The sequence below is a fragment of the Oryx dammah genome, unplaced genomic scaffold (assembly GCF_014754425.2).
Source record: "Oryx dammah isolate SB20612 unplaced genomic scaffold, SCBI_Odam_1.1 HiC_scaffold_15, whole genome shotgun sequence".
Classification (NCBI taxonomy): Eukaryota; Metazoa; Chordata; class Mammalia; order Artiodactyla; family Bovidae; genus Oryx; species Oryx dammah.
The window spans coordinates 25,460,976-25,480,072 of record NW_024070199.1 but is presented as its reverse complement, the minus strand read 5'-3'; the positions used below and the strand labels follow the sequence as shown (position 1 = coordinate 25,480,072).

At 41.0% G+C, this 19,097-nt stretch overlaps 2 protein-coding genes across 8 annotated transcripts in view; one reads left to right on the top strand and one right to left on the bottom strand.

Moving 5' to 3' along the window:
* HPS5 (HPS5 biogenesis of lysosomal organelles complex 2 subunit 2) overlaps nucleotides 1-6,845 on the bottom strand; it is a 47,145-nt gene extending 40,300 nt beyond the window's left edge. For 5 of the 7 annotated variants that reach the window (XM_040255700.1, XM_040255706.1, XM_040255701.1 and 2 more), the window contains exon 1: nucleotides 6,475-6,633. The gene's annotated coding sequence lies outside the window, so the exon portion shown is untranslated. Of the gene's footprint in view, nucleotides 1-6,474 lie in introns of all 7 variants that reach the window. The other 2 variants (XM_040255705.1, XM_040255702.1) reach the window with 2 other exon arrangements.
* Nucleotides 6,846-6,885: 40 nt separating this feature from the next.
* Nucleotides 6,886-19,097, top strand: part of GTF2H1 (general transcription factor IIH subunit 1) — a 29,547-nt gene continuing 17,335 nt past the window's right edge. Inside the window, exons 1-4 of the mRNA XM_040255709.1 lie at nucleotides 6,886-7,072; nucleotides 14,184-14,352; nucleotides 17,481-17,673; nucleotides 18,879-19,044. Of these exons, the coding sequence (XP_040111643.1) occupies nucleotides 14,199-14,352; nucleotides 17,481-17,673; nucleotides 18,879-19,044 (513 nt within the window). The 5' untranslated portion in view covers nucleotides 6,886-7,072; nucleotides 14,184-14,198. The remainder of the gene's footprint in view (nucleotides 7,073-14,183; nucleotides 14,353-17,480; nucleotides 17,674-18,878; nucleotides 19,045-19,097) is intronic.

Here is a 19,097-nt window from a genome sequence, read left to right as displayed (position 1 = left end):
ACACACACACACCTCATACACACACACACACCTCATACACACACACAGACCTCATAAGGGGAACAAAAGCAAAGTAATACGTTGGAACACAGAGGACAGAGGGATCACACTGAGTTAAAAGTAACCACAGAAACCTCTCTAAGGGAAGCAGCACTAGAGCTGAGGAAATGGAAAGGGTAACGAGGCAGCAAGAAGCCAAGTATTTACTGTTGTTCAGTCACTCAGTCGTGTCCTAGTCTTTGCGACCCCATAGACTGCAGCCCACCAGGCTCCTCTGTCCATGGGATTTCCCAGGCAATACTGGAGTGTGTTGCCATTTCCTTCTCCAGGGGATCTTCCCAACTCAGGGATTGAATCCGTGTCTCCTGCACTGGCAAGTCAGACGATATATTTGGAGAATATAAGTCTTTGGTTGAAACACAGGATACAAGCAACAGAATAAAAAAATATAAACCTGGATATTAATTCAGGTACAAGTTTCAAAGCACTATGAATCTCAAACCAAGGAACCTGAACAAATTATAATTTGGTAAGCAACAGAAAGACATTGAAGGATTTAGTACTGGTAGACAAGATAATTTCTGTAAAGTGCTGTGGGCAGACACTAGAAACCAAGGACTTAAGAAAAGTGGTTAGAAGTGAGAAACTAAAGATAAAGTCTTTTAGTTACTCAAGACATCTTGAGGAGAAGGAGAAAACCTCTCTTGACCTTATGAGCAGGGGAGACTCAAACAGAATTTAGAATGATAGGGACTGAAGATACAAGAAAAAGAAGATGAATCACTGTGTAAGGTCCTAAGGAAGATAGAAAGGAATGACATCAAGACCACAGTGGCCATCTCTTCCACTTGCAAATTTAAATTCTGATATGGATAGACCATTTGGCATTGATCTCACTGAAGACAGAATGACCTGGAAATTATGACCTAATCGGGTAAAAAACCTAGTTTCTATTTCTCTGAAAAAGACGTCAATGGAGATGAGAACAAAAAGGGAATAGCATATACAATGTCAGTTCGCAAGAGAAGTTGCTGAGTGTTAGTGAAAGTTGCTCAGTTGTGTCTTGACTGTTTGAGACCCCGTGGACTGTAGCCCGCCAGGCTCCTCTGTCCATGGAATTTTCCAAACCAGAATACTGGAGTGAGTAGCTGTTCCCTTCTTTTTGGGATCTTCCCAACCCAGGGATCAAACTCAGTCTCCTGCATTGCACACGGATTCTTTGCCATCTTGAGCTATCAGGGAAGCCCAGTGATAGTGTTGCTGCTGCTGCTGCTACTAAGTCACTTCAGTCATGTCCAACTCTGTGCGACCCCAGAGACGGCAGCCCACCAGGCTCCCCCGTCCCTGGGATTCTCCAGGCAAGAACACTGGAGTGGGTTGCCATTTCCTTCTCCAATGCATGAAAGTAAAAAGTGAAAGTGAAGTCACTCAGTCATGTCCGACTCTTAGCGACCCCATGGACTGCAGCCTACCAGGCTCCTCTGTCCATGGATTTTCCAGGCAAGAATACTGGAGTTGGGTGCCATTGCCTTCTCCGGGTGATAGTGTTACACCATTCCAAATTTATACCTTCCCTTGCACTTACTTTGGCACTGCCTTTCTTTGGGATTGGAATTTTCCAGTCCTGTGGCCACTGCTGAGTTTTCCAAATTTGCTGGCATCTTGAGTGCAGCACTTTGACAGCATCATCTTTCAGGATTTGAAATAGCTCAACTGGAATTCCATCACTTCCACTAGCTGTGTCTGTAGTGATGCTTTCTAAGGCCCACCTGATTTCACATTCCAGGATGTCTGGCTCTAGGTGAGTGATCACACCATCGTGATTATCTTGGTTGTGAAGATATTTTTTGTACAGTTCTTCTGTGTATTCTTGCCACCTCTTCTTAATATCTTCTGCTTCTGTTAGGTCCATACCATTTCTGTCCTTTATCAAGCCCATCTTTGCATGAAATGTTCCCTTGGTGTCTCTAATTTTCTTGAAGAGATCTCTAGTTTTTCCCATTCTGTTGTTTTCATCTATTTCTCTGCACTGATAGCGGAGAAAGGCTTTCTTATCTCTTCTTGCTATTCTTTGAACTCTGCATTCAGATGCTTATATCTTTCTTTTTCTCCTTTGCTTTTTGCTTCTTTTTTCACAGCTATTTGTAAGGCCTCCTCAGAAAGCCATTTTGCTTTTTTGCATTTCTTTTCCATGAGGATGGTCTTGATCCCTGTCTCCTGTACAGTGTCACAAACCTCTGTCCATAGTTCATCAGGCACTCTATCTATCAGATCTAGGCCCTTAAATCTATTTCTCACTTCCACTATATAATCATAAGGGATTTGATTTAGGTCATACCTGAATGGTCTAGTGGTTTTCCGTACTTTCTTCAATTTAAGTCTGTATTTGGCAATAAGGAGCTCATGATCTGAGCCACAGTCAGCTCCTGGTCTTGTTTTTGTAGACTACATAGAGCTTCTCCAACACGCTAGTAAAGTAATGCTCAAAATTCTCCAAGCCAGGTTTCAGCAGTATGTGAACTGTGAACTTCCAGATGTCCAGGCTGGTTTTAGAAAAGGCAGAGGAACCAGAGATCAAATTGCCAGCATCTGCTGGATCATTGAAGAAGCAAGAGAGTTCCAGAAAAACATCTATTTCTGCTTTATTGACTATGCCAAAGCCTTTGACTGGGTGGATCACAATAAACTGTGGAAATTATGAAAGAGATGGGAATCCCAGACCACCTGGGATTGAGACCTGCCTCTTGAGAAACCTATATGCAAGTCAGGAAGCAACAGTTAGAACTGGACATGGAACAACAGACTGGTTCCAAACAGGAAAAGGAGTACATCAAGGCTGTATATTGTCACCCTGCTTATCTAACTTCTATGCAGAGTACATTATGAAAAACGCTGGGCTGGAAGAAGCACAAGCTGGAATCAAGATTGCCGGGAGAAATATCAATAACCTCAGATATGCAGATGACACCACCCTTATGGCAGAAAGTGAAGAGGAACTAAAAAGCCTCTTGATGAAAGTGAAAGTGGAGAGTGAAAAAGTTGGCTTAAAGCTCAACATTCAGAAAACGAAGATCATGGCATCTGGTCCCATCACTTCATGGAAAACAGATGGGGAAACAGTGTCAGACTTTATTTTGGAGGGCTCCAAAATCACTGCAGATGGTGACTGCAGCCATAAAATTAAAAGACGCTTACTCCTTGGAAGAAAAGTTATGACCAACCTAGATAGCATATTCAAAAGCAGAGACATTACTTTGCCAACAAAGGTCTGTCTAAGTCAAGGCTATAGTTTTTCCAGTAGTCATGTATGGATGTGAGAGTTGGACTGAGAAGAAAGCTGAGCGCCGAAGAATTGATGCTTTTGAACTGTGGTGTTGGAGAAAACTCTTGAGAGTCCCTTGGACTCCAAGGATATTCAACCAGTCCATTCTGAAGGAGATTAGCCCTGGGATTTCTTTGGAGGAAATGATGCTGAAGCTGAAACTCCAGTACTTTGGCCACCTCATGCGAAGAATTGACTCATTGGAAAAGACTCTGATGCTGGGAGGGAGTGGGGGCAGGAGGAGAAGGGGATGACAGAGGATGAGATGGCTGGATGGCATCACTGACTCGATTGACGTGAGTCTGAGTGAACTGCGGGAGTTGGTGATGGACAGGGAGGCCTGGTGTGCTGTGATTCATGGTGTCGCAAAGAGTCAGACACGACTGAGCGACCGAACTGAACTGAACTGCGCTTACTATCTCTGAATAGACTCCTTACTTCCCAGACCTACTTACCAAAATCTTCCCAGGCTTTCAGGTCCAGAATAAGTCCCACTTCTCATAAATCTCAAAGTGGAAGACTCATAGATAACTCGGTGCACACATCCACATAATTCAAAAATTAATCTGAATTAAGGTTCTGGATCCCTGAACATTTTCAGGAAGGGAAAGGAAGTGCTCCCTCTCATGAAGCTGCACAGTCCACTCCTCCACAGCTCACACCATTATAAGATACTTCTTTACTACTGGGCTGAAACCTGATGACTTGGAACTTTTATTCCCAACTGTGGCTTCTACAGTTTAAGAAAATGTCTGCATGCATGCTAAGTCACTTCAGTCGTGTCTGACTTATTGCAACCCTATGTACTGTAGCCGGGCAGGCTCTTCTGTCCATGGGATTCTCCAGGCAAGAGTACTGGAGTGTGTTGCATGCCCTCCTCCAGGGGATCTTCCTTACCCAGGGATCAAACCTGTGTCTCCTGCATTTTGATAGGCAGGTTCTTTACCAAGAGTGCCACCTGGGAAGCTCAAGGAAATGTTTACGCCATACAAAACAGTCCTTCAGTATTTGAAAAATGTCATGAGGTCTTCTAAAAATTTATCAACACCAGTTCTTCACTCATTCTGACCTGACAATTTCCAAATTCCTCTCAGTTCTGGTAAGCCTTCCACACAGGGCCTTTAGTTTGCCTGAACATGTCCTGTCCAGAACTGAACATAAAACTCTTCAGTAGGTTAATAACCAGAACAGAGTAGAAACACTAACTTCCTTGACCTGGACACTAAGTTTCAATATTACGTTCTAAAATAGTATCAGAGGCAGTTTTTGTGTGTTTTTTTCCAGGTGTGTTTTTAAAATAGCCATGTCACACTTCTGATTCAACAGAGGAAAAAGCTAACTAACACCCAAAGAAATTTTCAAACAAAATTAATATAATCTTCCTAGCTAGTACCTGGGCTTCCCTGGTGACTTAGTGGTAAAGAATACGCCTGCCAATGCAGGAGACACAGATTCGATCCTTGGGTTGGGAAGATCTCCTGGAGAAGGAAACGGCAACCCACTCCAATATTCTTGCCTGGGAAATCCCACGAATAGAGGCGCTTGGGGAGCTGTAATCAGTGGAGTCACGAAAGAGTTGGAGACAACTTAGTACCTAGATACAGTAGAATTGAGCTCAAATTGAAAGCTGCTATTAATCAAATTCAACAATGGATATAAAAAGTACCCTGAAATTTTTAAGCTGTTCAAACAAGAACAGTAGAATGTTGATACTTGTTAAAGTTTGGTTAGGTATACATAAGGGTTCATTGTACTATTCTGTGTTTGAAATTTTACTAAACAAGATTTTTTATTGAGGTACATATAGTTAAATTACAATGATGTGTTAGTTTCAAGTGTACAGCAAAATGACTTAGTCATACACATATATGTATTCAAGACTTTTAAGTAAATATTTAACAAGAATCTCTGTCCAAATCTTTCATTCTATATAAACCTTCTATGCCTCCATGGTTTAATATATACTGTTTCTGGAATCTTCCTCCAGATAAGAAAAACTGGTCTCTCCACAAAACTGAGTTTAACTATTACTTCTGTCACAGTTAGCCTAGCAAAACACTAAGCAAACAGAGGGTGGCCATAAATGCTTACCAAAGTCAATGAAAAAACCTTTTGAAGAGCTTGTTTACTAAAGGTCACAGAGCTCATAAGCAGAGGTGAGACTAAAATCCACTAATCTTGAGTCCAAATCTAATTATCTTTCCATTTCCCCTATTGCTTGATGGCAACATAAAAAGCAGTAGGATCAAAAAAAGGTTTTTCTCTCGGCCTAGTACTCATTTTACTGAACCAGTGTTTGCTGTGCGAACACCCAACGCAAATCACAGCGTTCTCTTTTCCCCACTAGATGCGACGAAGGAAGAAAAGGCAAGAGAGAGGGAAAAGGAAGAAAAATTAAAGATATTATGCCAAGGGGAAGTTGGGGATTTCCTCATAATGGGATCTTTCTATAAAGAAGGCTGAACGCCAAAGAATTGATGCCTTTCGAACTGTGGTGCTGGAAAACACTCTTGAGAGTCCACTGGACAGCCAGATCAAACCAGTCAATCCTAAAGGAAATCAACCTTGAATATTCATTAGAAGGAGTGATGCTGAAGCTGAAGCCCCAATACTTTGGCCACATGATGCAAAGAGCCGACTCTTTGGAAAGGACCCTGATCCTGGGAAAGACTGAGGGCAGGAGAAGGGAAGACAGAGGATGAGAAGGTTGGACAGCATCACCGACTCAATGGACGTGAATTTGAGCTAACTCTGGGACACAGTGGAGGACAGCGAAGCCTGGCGTGTTGCAGCCCATGGGGTCGCAAAGTCGGACACGACTGAGTGACTCAACAACTACTACTCAAGTAATAGAGAACTCCTCTCTACCTTAGGCCAAGAAATGGCGACTCACTCACTCATGCACTCAACATGTCTTGCACGCATCATTGCAGACATCTGACCACAAGCTCCCTGCCTCGCGAACTCCTAACTTAACAGCAGTTAACTTTAACACTACATTCAGATCTCTTGAAAGAAGAGGCGGTAATCAAGTTTTCAAAGCCAGGCTCACAGCCTGTAAGTCTCAGCCCCTCTCCACCACCTCTCGGCCGGCAGCCCCCCACTTTCTGCGGGTCACAGCCTCTCTCCCGGTTAGGCGCCCGCACACTTACCGCACGCTAAGAGCCGCACCTGAGCTTCAGTCTTCCCTCCTACTCCTCCCCTCCCAGGCTTACGTCATCCCGGAGCGCCGGGGACGCCGGGACAAAGCCGTTAACGGTACTTCCTCGTCACGTGACGGGTTACGCCCTGCTTGCGCGTGGTCCCTCCCCCTCCGGCCGCGGTCGCGATTACGCTCTCTGCGGCCTGCCCGCTGCCGGCCGAAGACGCAGCGCCGAACGGGACCGGAGGAACTCTAGGCCAAAGGGGTGAGACAGCCAAGTTCCTGGGACCTTTCACCGCTTAAAGCCGGCGAGAGGGAATGAAACAGGCGGGCACCGGCGGAGGAGGGAGGGAACTAGCGGAAGGTGTCATGGCGGCCGTGCTCTGGGGTCACGTGCCCCTCAGGCCCGCCTTCGTACTTCCGGTCACGTGCCCTCAGAGTTCTCGCAGCCAGCGATGGAGGCGAGACCCCCTGGTAACAGAGGCGGTGGCGGTGGCGGCGGCTACTGGGTTTCAGCCTCTTTCCCGCAGCGTCTCTAAGAAGCTCAGCGGAACTCGACTCAACACAGCGCAGTAACTTAGTCCCTGCCCAGGGCCGTCTCCCACCTGGTAAGTTTAGACCGAAAAATGGGGGTGGACGGGTGGGTGATGAGCTGACAGGCCTGGGGGCCGCAGGACGGCACGGAATCTGTCCCTTTTTCCTGTATCCCTGTCGCCGTTGCTGCAGTTCCCATTTCTGCTGTCTCGGTTAGCCGTTTATTATTCTGAAGAGAGGAAGAGGCGACCCCTAATCTGCTTGTCTATAGGAAGCCAACTCCTCCACTGAAAGCAGGGACTCAAAGATGTACCCGAAGCTGGGATGAGACTTGGCTCATGACGGGGAAGGACGTGGAGGCCTCTCTCTGGCTGAGGAGCGCTTCCCGTTAGAAAACGTGCTATTGAGTCTTTCGGTTTCTGTAAGGGAAAAGCTTTCATCTTAGTTCCACACACCTTTTGCTTCGCTTGTCAATCCTGTCCCTCTTAAAACGACCTTAACACGTGTGCCAGTTCACCCCACCCCCGCCACTCACACCAAGTTTTGATCTTTGCCCGACTCGATCATGTTTAAGCACCAACACATGGAAATATATAATTATTTTAGAAATTCTCAAAGGCCAAATTGTGTAAGGAAGTGTTTTCGGTTGACTCTTAAACGCCTGTTTTAGGGTCTATAAAAAGGCGGGGAGGGGGAGGTGTGACGGGAGGAAAGAGATAAAAACTTAACCTTTTGCCCATTAACAGACCCAGTTTTAAAAACATACCAAAACTGTGTGGTTTAAAGTATACCTTGCAGTAAGTACTGACTCCATAAGGAAGTGGAACAATTTTTCCTAGTGAATTCTTACCAGAAACCCCAGACATATAAAGCAGCATGCCATGGTGGAATTGCATTTGGGAGCACCCATCCTACCCACTCAGCCTCCCCTCTTGGAACACAGTTTGAAAATCACTGAACTCGACTTTGGTAACTAAAGCAAGGTTGCCAACCCTAAGGTACATTTTGAAAAATCAAAGGTAGAAAAATGAAATGGAGAGGTCACAGCAGAGGGGAGGGTAACCTCTAGTATCAGGTTTATGGCATACAAAAGGACTAGGCTCTAGAAGGAACTTTGTGCCTTTTAGTTGACCAAAATCTCTGGTTTGGAAAAAAGGGAGAGGTAATTTGGAGCCATTAAACCTGTTCTGCTACTCTCACTCAGCCAACACTTAGCAGTGCAGCAGATTGAAAGATTTGAGTCTCTTCTGGGTGATACTAATAATAAATAGATATGGTAGTGCTCATGTGGAAAAAAAAAATCACATAAATGCAGAGAGAGCTGTTTAAAAATACCAGGAAGGTTGATGCAAAGAGAGGAATTGGTTAAGAACAGTGCACCAGACGATCAGCTTCAGTCAGTTGTGGCTGCTTCCTATACCTCCTGCTCTAAAGGCTTACATCTTCTTCCTGATAGTCTGTCTGTACATCTTTTAGCCCTGCTTTTCTGTGCTGCTGGTTTTTCCCTCACCGTCAGAAGTTGTCAGGTGTACCTTGAGCTTTCCAAGCATTTTGCCCACTGTTTCTACTTAATGGATACTGCTACTGGAAGTGTCTTTAGTTCTTTCCTCCTTTCTGCACCTTGATTACCAGCTGATTGCTCTCCTCTCACTTTTGGTATCCTGCTGTTGGCATGCAGAAGTTTATCAGTGAATACAAGCCTTCACTTCCTTCTGTCTTGCATCTCTGTGGCATTTCCTCCTCCTCCCTTTCCCTGCACTGCTGTAAAATGAAAAAGTGCTTGGTCTTAAAATTGCTACCTCAGTTTATCCATTTAATGTCCTCCTTACATATGTGATGATCCTTAAAACAGTACATTTTGGTCACTCTGTACACACTTCCAAGGTCTTACTCCCTGTAGTGCTGGATTGTTAACATTTTTTAGGATTGCCTGACGGCAAGCAGCATTCCAGATCTCCATTTTGTATGCTGGCAGACACAGAAGCACTTTCTCTAATAATAATCCTCATTTTAGAGAGTGACAGGGAATTTATTTCATGTGTCGCCTGTTTTGTTTTCCTGCACCATTTATCTCTCATGTTGGAAAGGGAATGGAAATGCAGAGATACAGGATGTAGGAAATGGAAAGTTAAATATTTCTGCCAAATAGTTTAAAATTATTCGTATCCCTGTTTACTTACAAGCCAGTTATTGGAATCTGTGAGGAATGGTACTGTGATCTGTGAATTGAGTTCCTGGAGTTTAGTCCAGAATGTATGTACAAAGATTTCTTGTTTCTTAACCAAGATTATATTCTTTTAACAGCAGAGATCTTGCATAGATGTCACAGGTGCTTATTGGACTGTTCCCTCGGGCTTAAACATGCTGCTGGGCTCTGTATTGCCATGAACAACATATGCAGCCTCTGCCCTACTTTGTGAAGCTTGCAGTCTTGCCAGGAGACATATGTTAAAGAGTTACTTTAAAAATTAATTACAGTAGTGATAAGTGCTATAAAGAGAAGAACAGGAAACCTTGCCTGGTGACTTTGAAACTTGGAGGGGACCAAAAAATGAGTACGAGCAAGTTGATGGAAAGGGAGGAGACTGTGTGAAGGCTCAGTGCAAGTAAATATTTAACTGCAAGTGAATTAATGCCTTTGCTGGAGGATTTTGCTATTTAAAGAAGTCTTGTGGCAGATTATTTCATAAAGTAATCTTTTAAGTAAAGCTAGATCTTCATCAAGCCGCTTTATTTAAGTGTAACTGCATTAGTATTTTTCCTAAACAAAATATTCTGTGGCTCTTACAGAGTTCTACCAGAAAGAACTTTTTGCTTCCCCAAGGAGCCCCCTTCAAGAAAAATCTAGAAATCTTAGATGCCATTGCAGGATGGTACCACTGGTTCTGTTAAACTTCCTAAAACTGGTCCTTCTATAGTTAACAGAGGTGCTGCAGATGAGCAGGGAAATTTGCCAAGCAAGTTATCTGTAAGACAGTCAACTAGTTATTCCTAGTGTTCAGTAACTTGTCTTCATTTTTAAAGCTCCCTTTAAATGGATTTTAATATGAATGGTTTTACCTTTTGTTTTTCCAAATTGACTTAAAGTAGCCAACTAATAGTTCTATTAATCTAATTTATCCTCCACTCTACAGTTCCTCTGTCTTCATTCATCTTTCTTCCTTACCATCCCATCTCAGAAAAGTGTTCCTGTTCTTTTCCAAAGCTAACACTTTTACTTGTGCCTATAAGCCCAGTTAATTGGGGACTTTCTCTACCAGCTGTCCTTGCTTTTCCTCCATACATGGACATACTTAAAATTATCCTGTCATTATTTGCTTATCCCCCTCCACACACCCTCCCCACCTGTCTTTCTCAGATTTTAATTCATGTTTCCTAAAACATGGTTCCTGTGGTATGCAGTTTAATTTTACAAAGTATAGATGTTTTTAAAAATTTTGTAATAATTTATGCTATATATTAATGTAAAAATATTTAATGGTTCCATAGATATTATAAAATTACTATGTTAAAGTTTTAACACTAACTAAAAATAATATACATATTACAAAGCTTGAAAATAACAGTTGTTTTAATTCTTACCCACACTAACCACCTGTAACATTTTCCCATGTTGCCTTATAGATACAGTTTGATAGATCATAAACTCTTAGACTTTTTTTTTTTAGGTATTTAGTTATTTGACTGCACTGGGTCTTAGTTGCGGCTTATGGGATCTAGTTCCCTGAACAGGGACCAAAGCCCGGCCCCCTGCCTTGGGAACCCAGGGTCTTAACCACTGGACCACCAGGGAAGTCCCTGGAAAGACATTTTTAATACCTTTTTCTCATTACAAAATACAGTGTTTGTTGTAGATAGTCAAGAAAACAAAAAGAACATTGAAATCATCTGTAGTCCTGTCACCATAGGTAACCACTATTAAATTGGGTATATGTCTCTCTTGTCATATATATTTGCAGAGTAGCGTAATGGAACTCCACGGTCAGACTGACCCAGATTCAAACCCAGTTCTACTTCTTGATGCTTTGGGAGAACTTCTGGATTTCTTAGACCCAGTTTCCTTTATCTGCAGGATGGAACTAATAATAGAACCTACCTCACGATTGTTAATTGGGGACTCAATGAGATAATAAAGAACTTAGCCCAATTGCTGGCATGTATTACAAGCATTCAATAAATTTTAGATAGGCTTTTTAAAATTTAAGTATATAATCAAACTAGGGTTTTTTGCTCGTTTGAGCACCTAACGGAATTTTTTTTAAATGTCATTAAATAGTCCTTTAGGGACTACCCTGGCAATCCAGTGGTTAAGACAGTGTGCTTTCATTGCCGATGGCCAAGGTTTGATCCCTGGTCAGGGAACTTAAATCCCACATGTCGCAGCACAACCAAAAAAGGGAAAAAAACAAAAAAACACTTATTTAAAACCATGGTTTTTCAAACTTTTTAAGCAACAGTAATCAAAATCTCAGGAGGACATCAAATAAGTAAATCAGTTAAAACATGGCATTAAGAATTTTGATCCTTTATCATATATGATGTATATTAAAGCTGGAGGTTGTAAGGTAACGTGGGAAAATGTTTTCGATCACAAGTAAACAAGATGATTAACATGGGGCATTTTTTAAATCCTTTTTTGTTACTGGACTTAATGAAACTCAGTCCCAGCATTTATAAATGCCTGCATAATACAGACTATCTTTACCTGCATGACTTAGCGGCACCTCAGACTCATTTTCAGAGCTGAATTGCTTGTCTTCACTTACAAACTTGTTTTTTCTTCTGTTTCAGTAAATGGCATCACTGTACTCCTGTCAGCAACACTTAGAAGTGGGGTGTGAGTAAGCAACTCTGACATGTTCAGCACAACATGTATTAATTCTGCTTCCTCAGTAATCCTCCTTGTCACTTCCTCTCCGTTCTCACTGACCACCACCTGCTTCAGACCCTTCTGGTCCCTCTCTTCAGTCTCTCTCATATTGTCTTAGATTAATTTCTTAAAATACAAACTGGTCCCCTATTTTAATCTTTTAGAAGTTTTCTGTTGTCAACCACACAGTGGGGTATTTTCCATTGTCTGCCTCCACCTTAACTCTTATTTTCATATCCCACTGATCCCCATTATGAATTTTGTGCTAAATCCAGAGCAAACTAGTAACCATCCCTAGCCCCAATCCTTGAGTTCCAAACCTTTGCCCCAAGCCATTGCCTTTGATAACAATGCTTATTTTCTTTTCTCTGTCAAAACCCTCATTTAAGACCCAATTCATGAATAACATATATTAAAAAAAAAACTACTGATTCATGTAATAATACGGTGAATTTCAGAAAGCCAAAAATGAAAGCATACGTGCTACATGATTCCATTTCCAATGAAATCCTGGAACAGACAGAAACTAACCTGTGGTGATAGGAATCAGAACAGTTGCTGGAGGGTGGGAGGAAGAGAGTAGACTAGAAAGGGACGCAAGAAAACTTAGTAGGGCGATGGAAATGTTCTCTCTCTAGTTTTGGGTAATGGTACATGGGCATAAACAGTTGTCAAAATGCATCAAACTGAACACCTAAGAACTATGCATTTTTGTGTGAAGAAGTTACGTGCCTGAGTCCTAAATCAGAATGTTTTTTTACTCTCCCTGAACTTTACACATTCTAATTTGTATAGATTCACACACCTATCTTGCTCGCTAGACTGGAAGCTTTCTGAAAGCAAAAATTGCCACCGGCAGACATTTGTCATAATCCTTAGACTCCTTGGCTCAGTACAGAACTATTGAATAAATGTGTTCACACTGACTCTTTTCCACTTGGCGGGTGGAGTAACCTGTAAGGAAATTTACAAAAGGGAAGATCTGGCTAATCAAAATTCAGGTAGTAAACTTCAGAGAAATTAAAAGTTCAGTCTTTTTTTTAACTTGTGTTTTTTATATTTAAGTCACTGCCTCAGTGAATAAGAAATATTACAATAAAGCTTCACTTGTTTGCTCAGATTTAATTCTTATGACACCTGTGTATGTTAGCTTGTCTGAAATTATAACTCATACCTGAACAAGTAAATCTTTTTAAGCTATATTTTAAGTCATTGCTTTGAGAATGAAAACTAAAGTCATAACTTCACCAGAAATGGCATATATGCCCTTTGTGCTTCCAGTTTTCCATATCTCAGCCCATGGCAGACTTCATCAGTTGTGGCATCTTTCATGCTGAACCCAGACTCATTCTAGATAGCCACACTCAAGGCGCTAGGCTTTGGGTTGGATGGTTCAGAATCCCAGAATTGGGGAGAAGTTGAGGGAATCTCCAGGCAAACGCTTCCTAGGTAACAGATTAGCCATATACAAATGAAACTAACAGTTGAAGACATTTGATTGTTAAAAGGTGTGGGAAATAGCATCTGAAGTATTAAGTGTTAAATTATTTGTTTTATTTTTAAGCACACAGAAAGAAACTAGACCAAGTTTTTAGATCCTGGGAGTGGTTTTAGGAAGGCTGCACAAACCCTGTAGCTCTTGGTTTTTTCAGTTGGAACAATTTGAACTGAATTATCCAGCAGTATAATTCTAAAGTTCTACAATTCCAAGAATAGGTTATAAACCACATGCTGCTGCTGCTGCTAAGTCGCCCCAGGTCCGACTCTGTGCAACCCCATAGGCGGCAGCCCACCAGGCTCCACCGTCCCTGGGATCCTCCAGGCAAGAACACTGGAGTGGGTTGCCATTTTCTTCTCCAATGCATGAAAGGGAAAAGTGAAAGTGAAGTCGCTCAGTCGTGTCTGACTCTTAGTGACCCCATGGACAGCAGCCTACCAGGCTCCTCCACCCATGGTATTTTCCAGGCAAGAGTACTGGAGTGGGTTGCCATTGCCTTTTCCTTATAAACCACATATTTGTAGTCAAATCATACATTTAAGATTTAAGAATATAACTGAGAAAAATAAATCAAAAATACTAGGATCAGCGTATGTAGAAACAGTTTGAAAACTGGCAGGTGTGCCAGTTTTAATTGTATAAATTCACACCTGTGGTATGAACAAAATGAAATTTAATTTTAAAGGAATAGGGCAATACTTCAACTTTGAATGAGGGAAACGACTTTTTTTTCCCCTTTATTACTCATTTTAGTTTTAGAAGGGACTCAAAATCAACAAATCCAACCCTAATTGAGATGTGAAATTTTTTTTTTTAGCACCTTCTAGCCGTCATGGCAACTTCATCTGAAGAAGTTTTGTTGATTGTAAAGAAGGTGCGACAGAAGAAGCAGGATGGAGCTCTGTACCTCATGGCAGAAAGAATTGCTTGGGCACCTGAAGGCAAAGATAGATTTACCATCAGCCATATGTATGCAGATATCAAATGTAAGTCAGCTATGCTAAGGTGTGATGTATATTGTTTTTGTTAGTAATTTTATAAGGAGATAGCTTATACAATCTTTGTGGATATTCTATTGTCAAAAAATCAATTGTATTTACATAATTACAAAGTGGGGTCACTGAATGTATATTATTCTATCACCTGCTTTTCTAGAGTAATAGAGTATGTACAATTCACATGTGTAAACCTATCTCATGTAAAGATCTCCACACATACTTTCTTTTTAAGAGTTACCTAACAGTCCACTGAATGGAGTTAGTCGTTTACTTAACCTATTGAAGGACGTTTAGGAAGTTTCCAGAATTTTGTTATTGAAAGCAGTGTTGTAGTATTGACCTGTGCACTAACATCTTTTTGAGTAGGTCATGTGTATGGGATACATCTCTTCAGTGGACTTAACTGGTTCAAATGGCTCATGTATTTAAAATCTTGATAGATGATGCCAGGTTGCCCTTAATAAAATTGTATCATTTAAGTAAAGTTGTCTAATCTTTGGTAATGTGTCCATCATCTATTGAGAAAATAAGCTCAGTTTTATATAAAATGTAGATGGGAGAAATACAGAGCATAATATATTTATATCCTTTTTATGATTTTCAAGTATGAAAGCTAACATCAAAACCCCTTCTCTTTTCCAACTAAATTAACTTTGAATTTATTACCCAAAGGGTATGGCACTTTGTGGCTCAATAATTAAGTTTGAAGGCACTAAGTGAATCCTGAGATTTAGACCCTTTACTCTGAAAGGGATTTCTGCAGTTTACCTAACTAAAAGATCTTGAATAGGAGGGACCCCAGGGGAGTCTGGGCAACAAAGCCCTTGACAAATTGTGGTATCTTAACTGTAACCATTAATATGAATTCATTTATCTTCCTGGATATGAGATTCTTCTCCTAGATAAAATCCTTTGCAGATTTCAAGAAATATGACACCTTAAAACATAGGTAGTCCTCAACTTGCGAGAGGGCAGTATACAAAGGTCCTTTGTATATGAACAGTTCCCCAAAGGGCTTACCTTTAATTTGCTGCTGGAAATGACCAAGATCTTCATCTTTCTCTCCTGAAATAACTTAGTATCTTAATTTCCAAAAAGAAATACTGTTTAAAATTCATTATATTAATAATTCAGTACTGCTTGAGCTATCTGGTCTTTGTCCACTCTCCTGCCAACACTGCTTCCTTTTAAAACTTTGTTTCTGTGGAGAAATGCCTCCAATAATAATCTTGCAAATTAGCATTGGTTCTTCTGTAGCCTCACGAAATAGAAACTGTCTGTATTAGCACTTACCTTAAATGGGAAGCCTGCTGTATGCCTTTGCAAAACATAGACTTTCTGTAATTCTTACAGCATGCAGTAGAGAACATGCCTATCCTGTCTGTTGGGAGGAGAGCACATACCAAACTCTAGATGTACACAAAATCAGTTTTCATTTTAAGTTGAATATTTGAAAGAATGCTCATTTCTGAAAGAAGCCATTGGAAGTTTTCAGTAATAACATTCAGTTCAGTTCAGTCACTCAGTCGTGTGTGACTCTGCGACCCCATGAATTGCAGCACACCAGGCCTCCCTGTCCATCACCAACTCCCGGAGTTCACTCAGACTCATGTCCATCAAGTCAGTGATGCCATCCAGCCATCTCAGCCTCTGTCGTCCCCTTCTCCTCCTGCCCCCAATCCCTCCCAGCATTAGAGTCTTTTCCAATGAGTCAACTCTTTGCATGAGGTGGCCAAAGTACTGGAGTTTCAGCTCTAGCATCATTCCTTCCAAAGAAATCCCAGGGCTGATCTCCTTCAGAATGGACTGGTTGGATCTCCTTGTAGTCCAAGGAACTCTCAAAAGTCTTCTCCAACACCACAGTCCAAAAGCATCAATTCTTCGGTGCTCAGCTTTCTTCACAGTCCAACTCTAAAGTAAAAATCAGCAATTTTGTTAGTTTAAAAACTTCAGAAGTAGGCCTCTCAGAGGCATGAGCTAAGATAGAGCAAGAATAAAGCAATGACTAAGAAAAGATACCTAGAAAGAAGTGAATTTGTTTTGGAGGAACAGAATAATAGAAGAGGCTGGCTGACAGTGTAAATGACTTCATATTGCTACTTTTAGCAGTAAGGTATTTTATCTAAACTGTTGGTTTGGAAGCAACATCTTCATTGAAAACATTTCTCTTTAAATTTTGCCATATTTTATTATATGTGCATACACTTTGCTCGTAACATTATGACACCAAGGAAATGTTAGTAAATATCCATACCACTGTTGGGTTTTTTTTGCCTCCAGTTGTCCAAACATTGTTTTCTATAGCTGTGGTTTTTGTTTTTTTTTAATGAATATCTGGTCTAGGTTCATGTATGTAGTTGTGGTCTCTGTAGTCTCTTCTTTAGGAGTATGGATTTGTAGAATATCATACATTCTGATTATGTCAGATCAAGGTTTTATTTAATTATTTCCTGTATTTCTTACAAACTAAAAGTCAGGTCTGCAGCCTTGATTATACTGAAGTTAAACATTTGAGCAAGAAGAGCACCTAAGTGGTGGTGCTGGCTTCCTGTTCTGTCACCTCAGAAAGCCCACAGTGTCAGGTTGCTCATTTTTAATGTGGCTAAGTTTGATCACTTGGTTAAAGTGTTAACACGTGATCTCCAAATGTAAAATTACATATTTCCCTTTGCAGTTAGTAAATAAGCCATGAGCTATGTTTTGGAGTTTTTTGAATTGTGACAGATCATTTTTATTAATGAAAATGTCAGGTGGAAGCAGCTGTTGGTGGATTCAGGACTCCTGAGTTGGCTGTTCAGAAAGCTTTAAAGAAATTTGCTTACTTGAGTGGAAACAAAAGCCCTTTAAGCATCCAGAGGTGGAATAGTGGGTAAGACATGCCACACAAAAAGAATACTATAGAAGGAACCTAAGTGTTACCAGTGAATTGTTGAACCATGCTCTGGTAATATGCAATTATTTGGAAAGAGTGGATTTCTTCTTAAGCATCAAGATTGGAATAGGGCAACTAAAGCCCAAAGAAAGCCTGAGTCTTCTTGGGACAAGAAGTAACTTGCTGCGTGACCGTGTGCACAGTGCGAGTGTCCTCATCTAACTAGCCTCATGCTTCTTTTTAGGCCAGAAAATCAGTCCAGAAGGAAAAGCGAAAATTCAGCTTCAGCTGGTCCTGCATGCAGGGGACACAACTAACTTCCATTTTTCCAATGAAAGCACAGCAGTGAAAGAGCGAGATGCGGTGAAAGACCTTCTTCAGCAACTGCTTCCCAAATTCAAGAGGAAAGCAAATAAAGAGCTGGAAGAGAAGAACAGGTGAAGGAGGAAAAGAACAGCCTTTTAAAGAGACACTAGGTTCTTACCAGTCAAGTAATAGTTTATTTCTCACCCTTTGTGCTTTGACAGTGTAGTCTTGGAAAATATAGGCTTTGTTATCTTTACCTCTGTGTTTGGTTTGGTTTTTTTTTTAATTGGAGGAAAATTGCTTTACAATGTTGTGTTGGTTTTTGCTGTACAGCAACACAAATCAGCCATAATTATACATGTATCCTCTCCCTCTTAAATCCATCTACAGGGAAGGAATGGAGACGCAGATGTAGAGAATGAACTTGTGGACACAGTAGGGGAAGGAGAGAGTAGGACGAGTGGAGAAAGCGTCAACATATATACAGCATCTAGTGTGAAATAGCTAGTGGGAAGCAGCTGTATAACATAGGGAGCTCAGTTTGGTGCTCAGTATGCTTGGTTCTTAACTTCAGCATCTTAACTAACTTTGGCTTTCAGCAAATGCAATGAATTAGAAGTTAAACTAACTGCCTCAAGCCTAATATCAGATTAGGAACAAAACTGTAATTCAGAGATGCCAAGGTCCCTTAATTCTCTGTCACAGAGACGATACTAAGAAGTATGTTTATGAATGAGAAACCTGAAAATCATACTGTATAAATTTAGAAAACATATAAAATAACAATTTCTGGGCCTTCCTGGCAGTCCAGTGGTTAAGAATCTACGCTTCCATTGCTGGGGCATAGATGCAATACCTGCTCAGGAACTAAGATCCTGTATGTGGTGTGGCATGGTCAAATAAATAAATTTAAAATAATGAGAATTTCTGACAAGATGAATTATCTTTCTGTACTTACAGCTCCAAGTGTATATCACCATGAAAAACTTAGTTGATAGAAAATCCCTCTTCCCATTCAGCTTTTCGTGAAAGAAACCACAGTACTGTACAAATGCAGCCTTTGTGTCACTGGAACATAGGGATGAATAGGACCAAATCCATGCCCTCAAAGACTTGAGCCTTTGCTGCTTCAACTGCCTTCCAGTTATCTGCACTGGATTTCTTCCTCCAAAAATGTTTTTTTGCTTTTAATTACTAACATGAAGTGAATGACCTTTGCCGCTCAGTCATCACAAAATGAAAATTGGGTGTTTTGTGTAGCTAAGGTCTTTTTAGAATGCTACCTAAATGGTGTTTTATTCTAAAAGTTCAATATGTTGATATATTCTGTCACCAGAATGCTGCAAGAAGATCCTGTTTTGTTTCAGCTTTATAAAGACCTTGTTGTGAGTCAGGTTATCAGTGCTGAGGAATTCTGGGCCAATCGTTTAAATGTGAACGCAGCAGAGAGTTCTTCCACGTCTAATCATAAGCAGGATGTTGGCATTTCTGCAGCATTTCTGGTATGTGACCCTTCTAGATTTCTAAAGAGGAAAAAAACCCTGGTATATGTGCT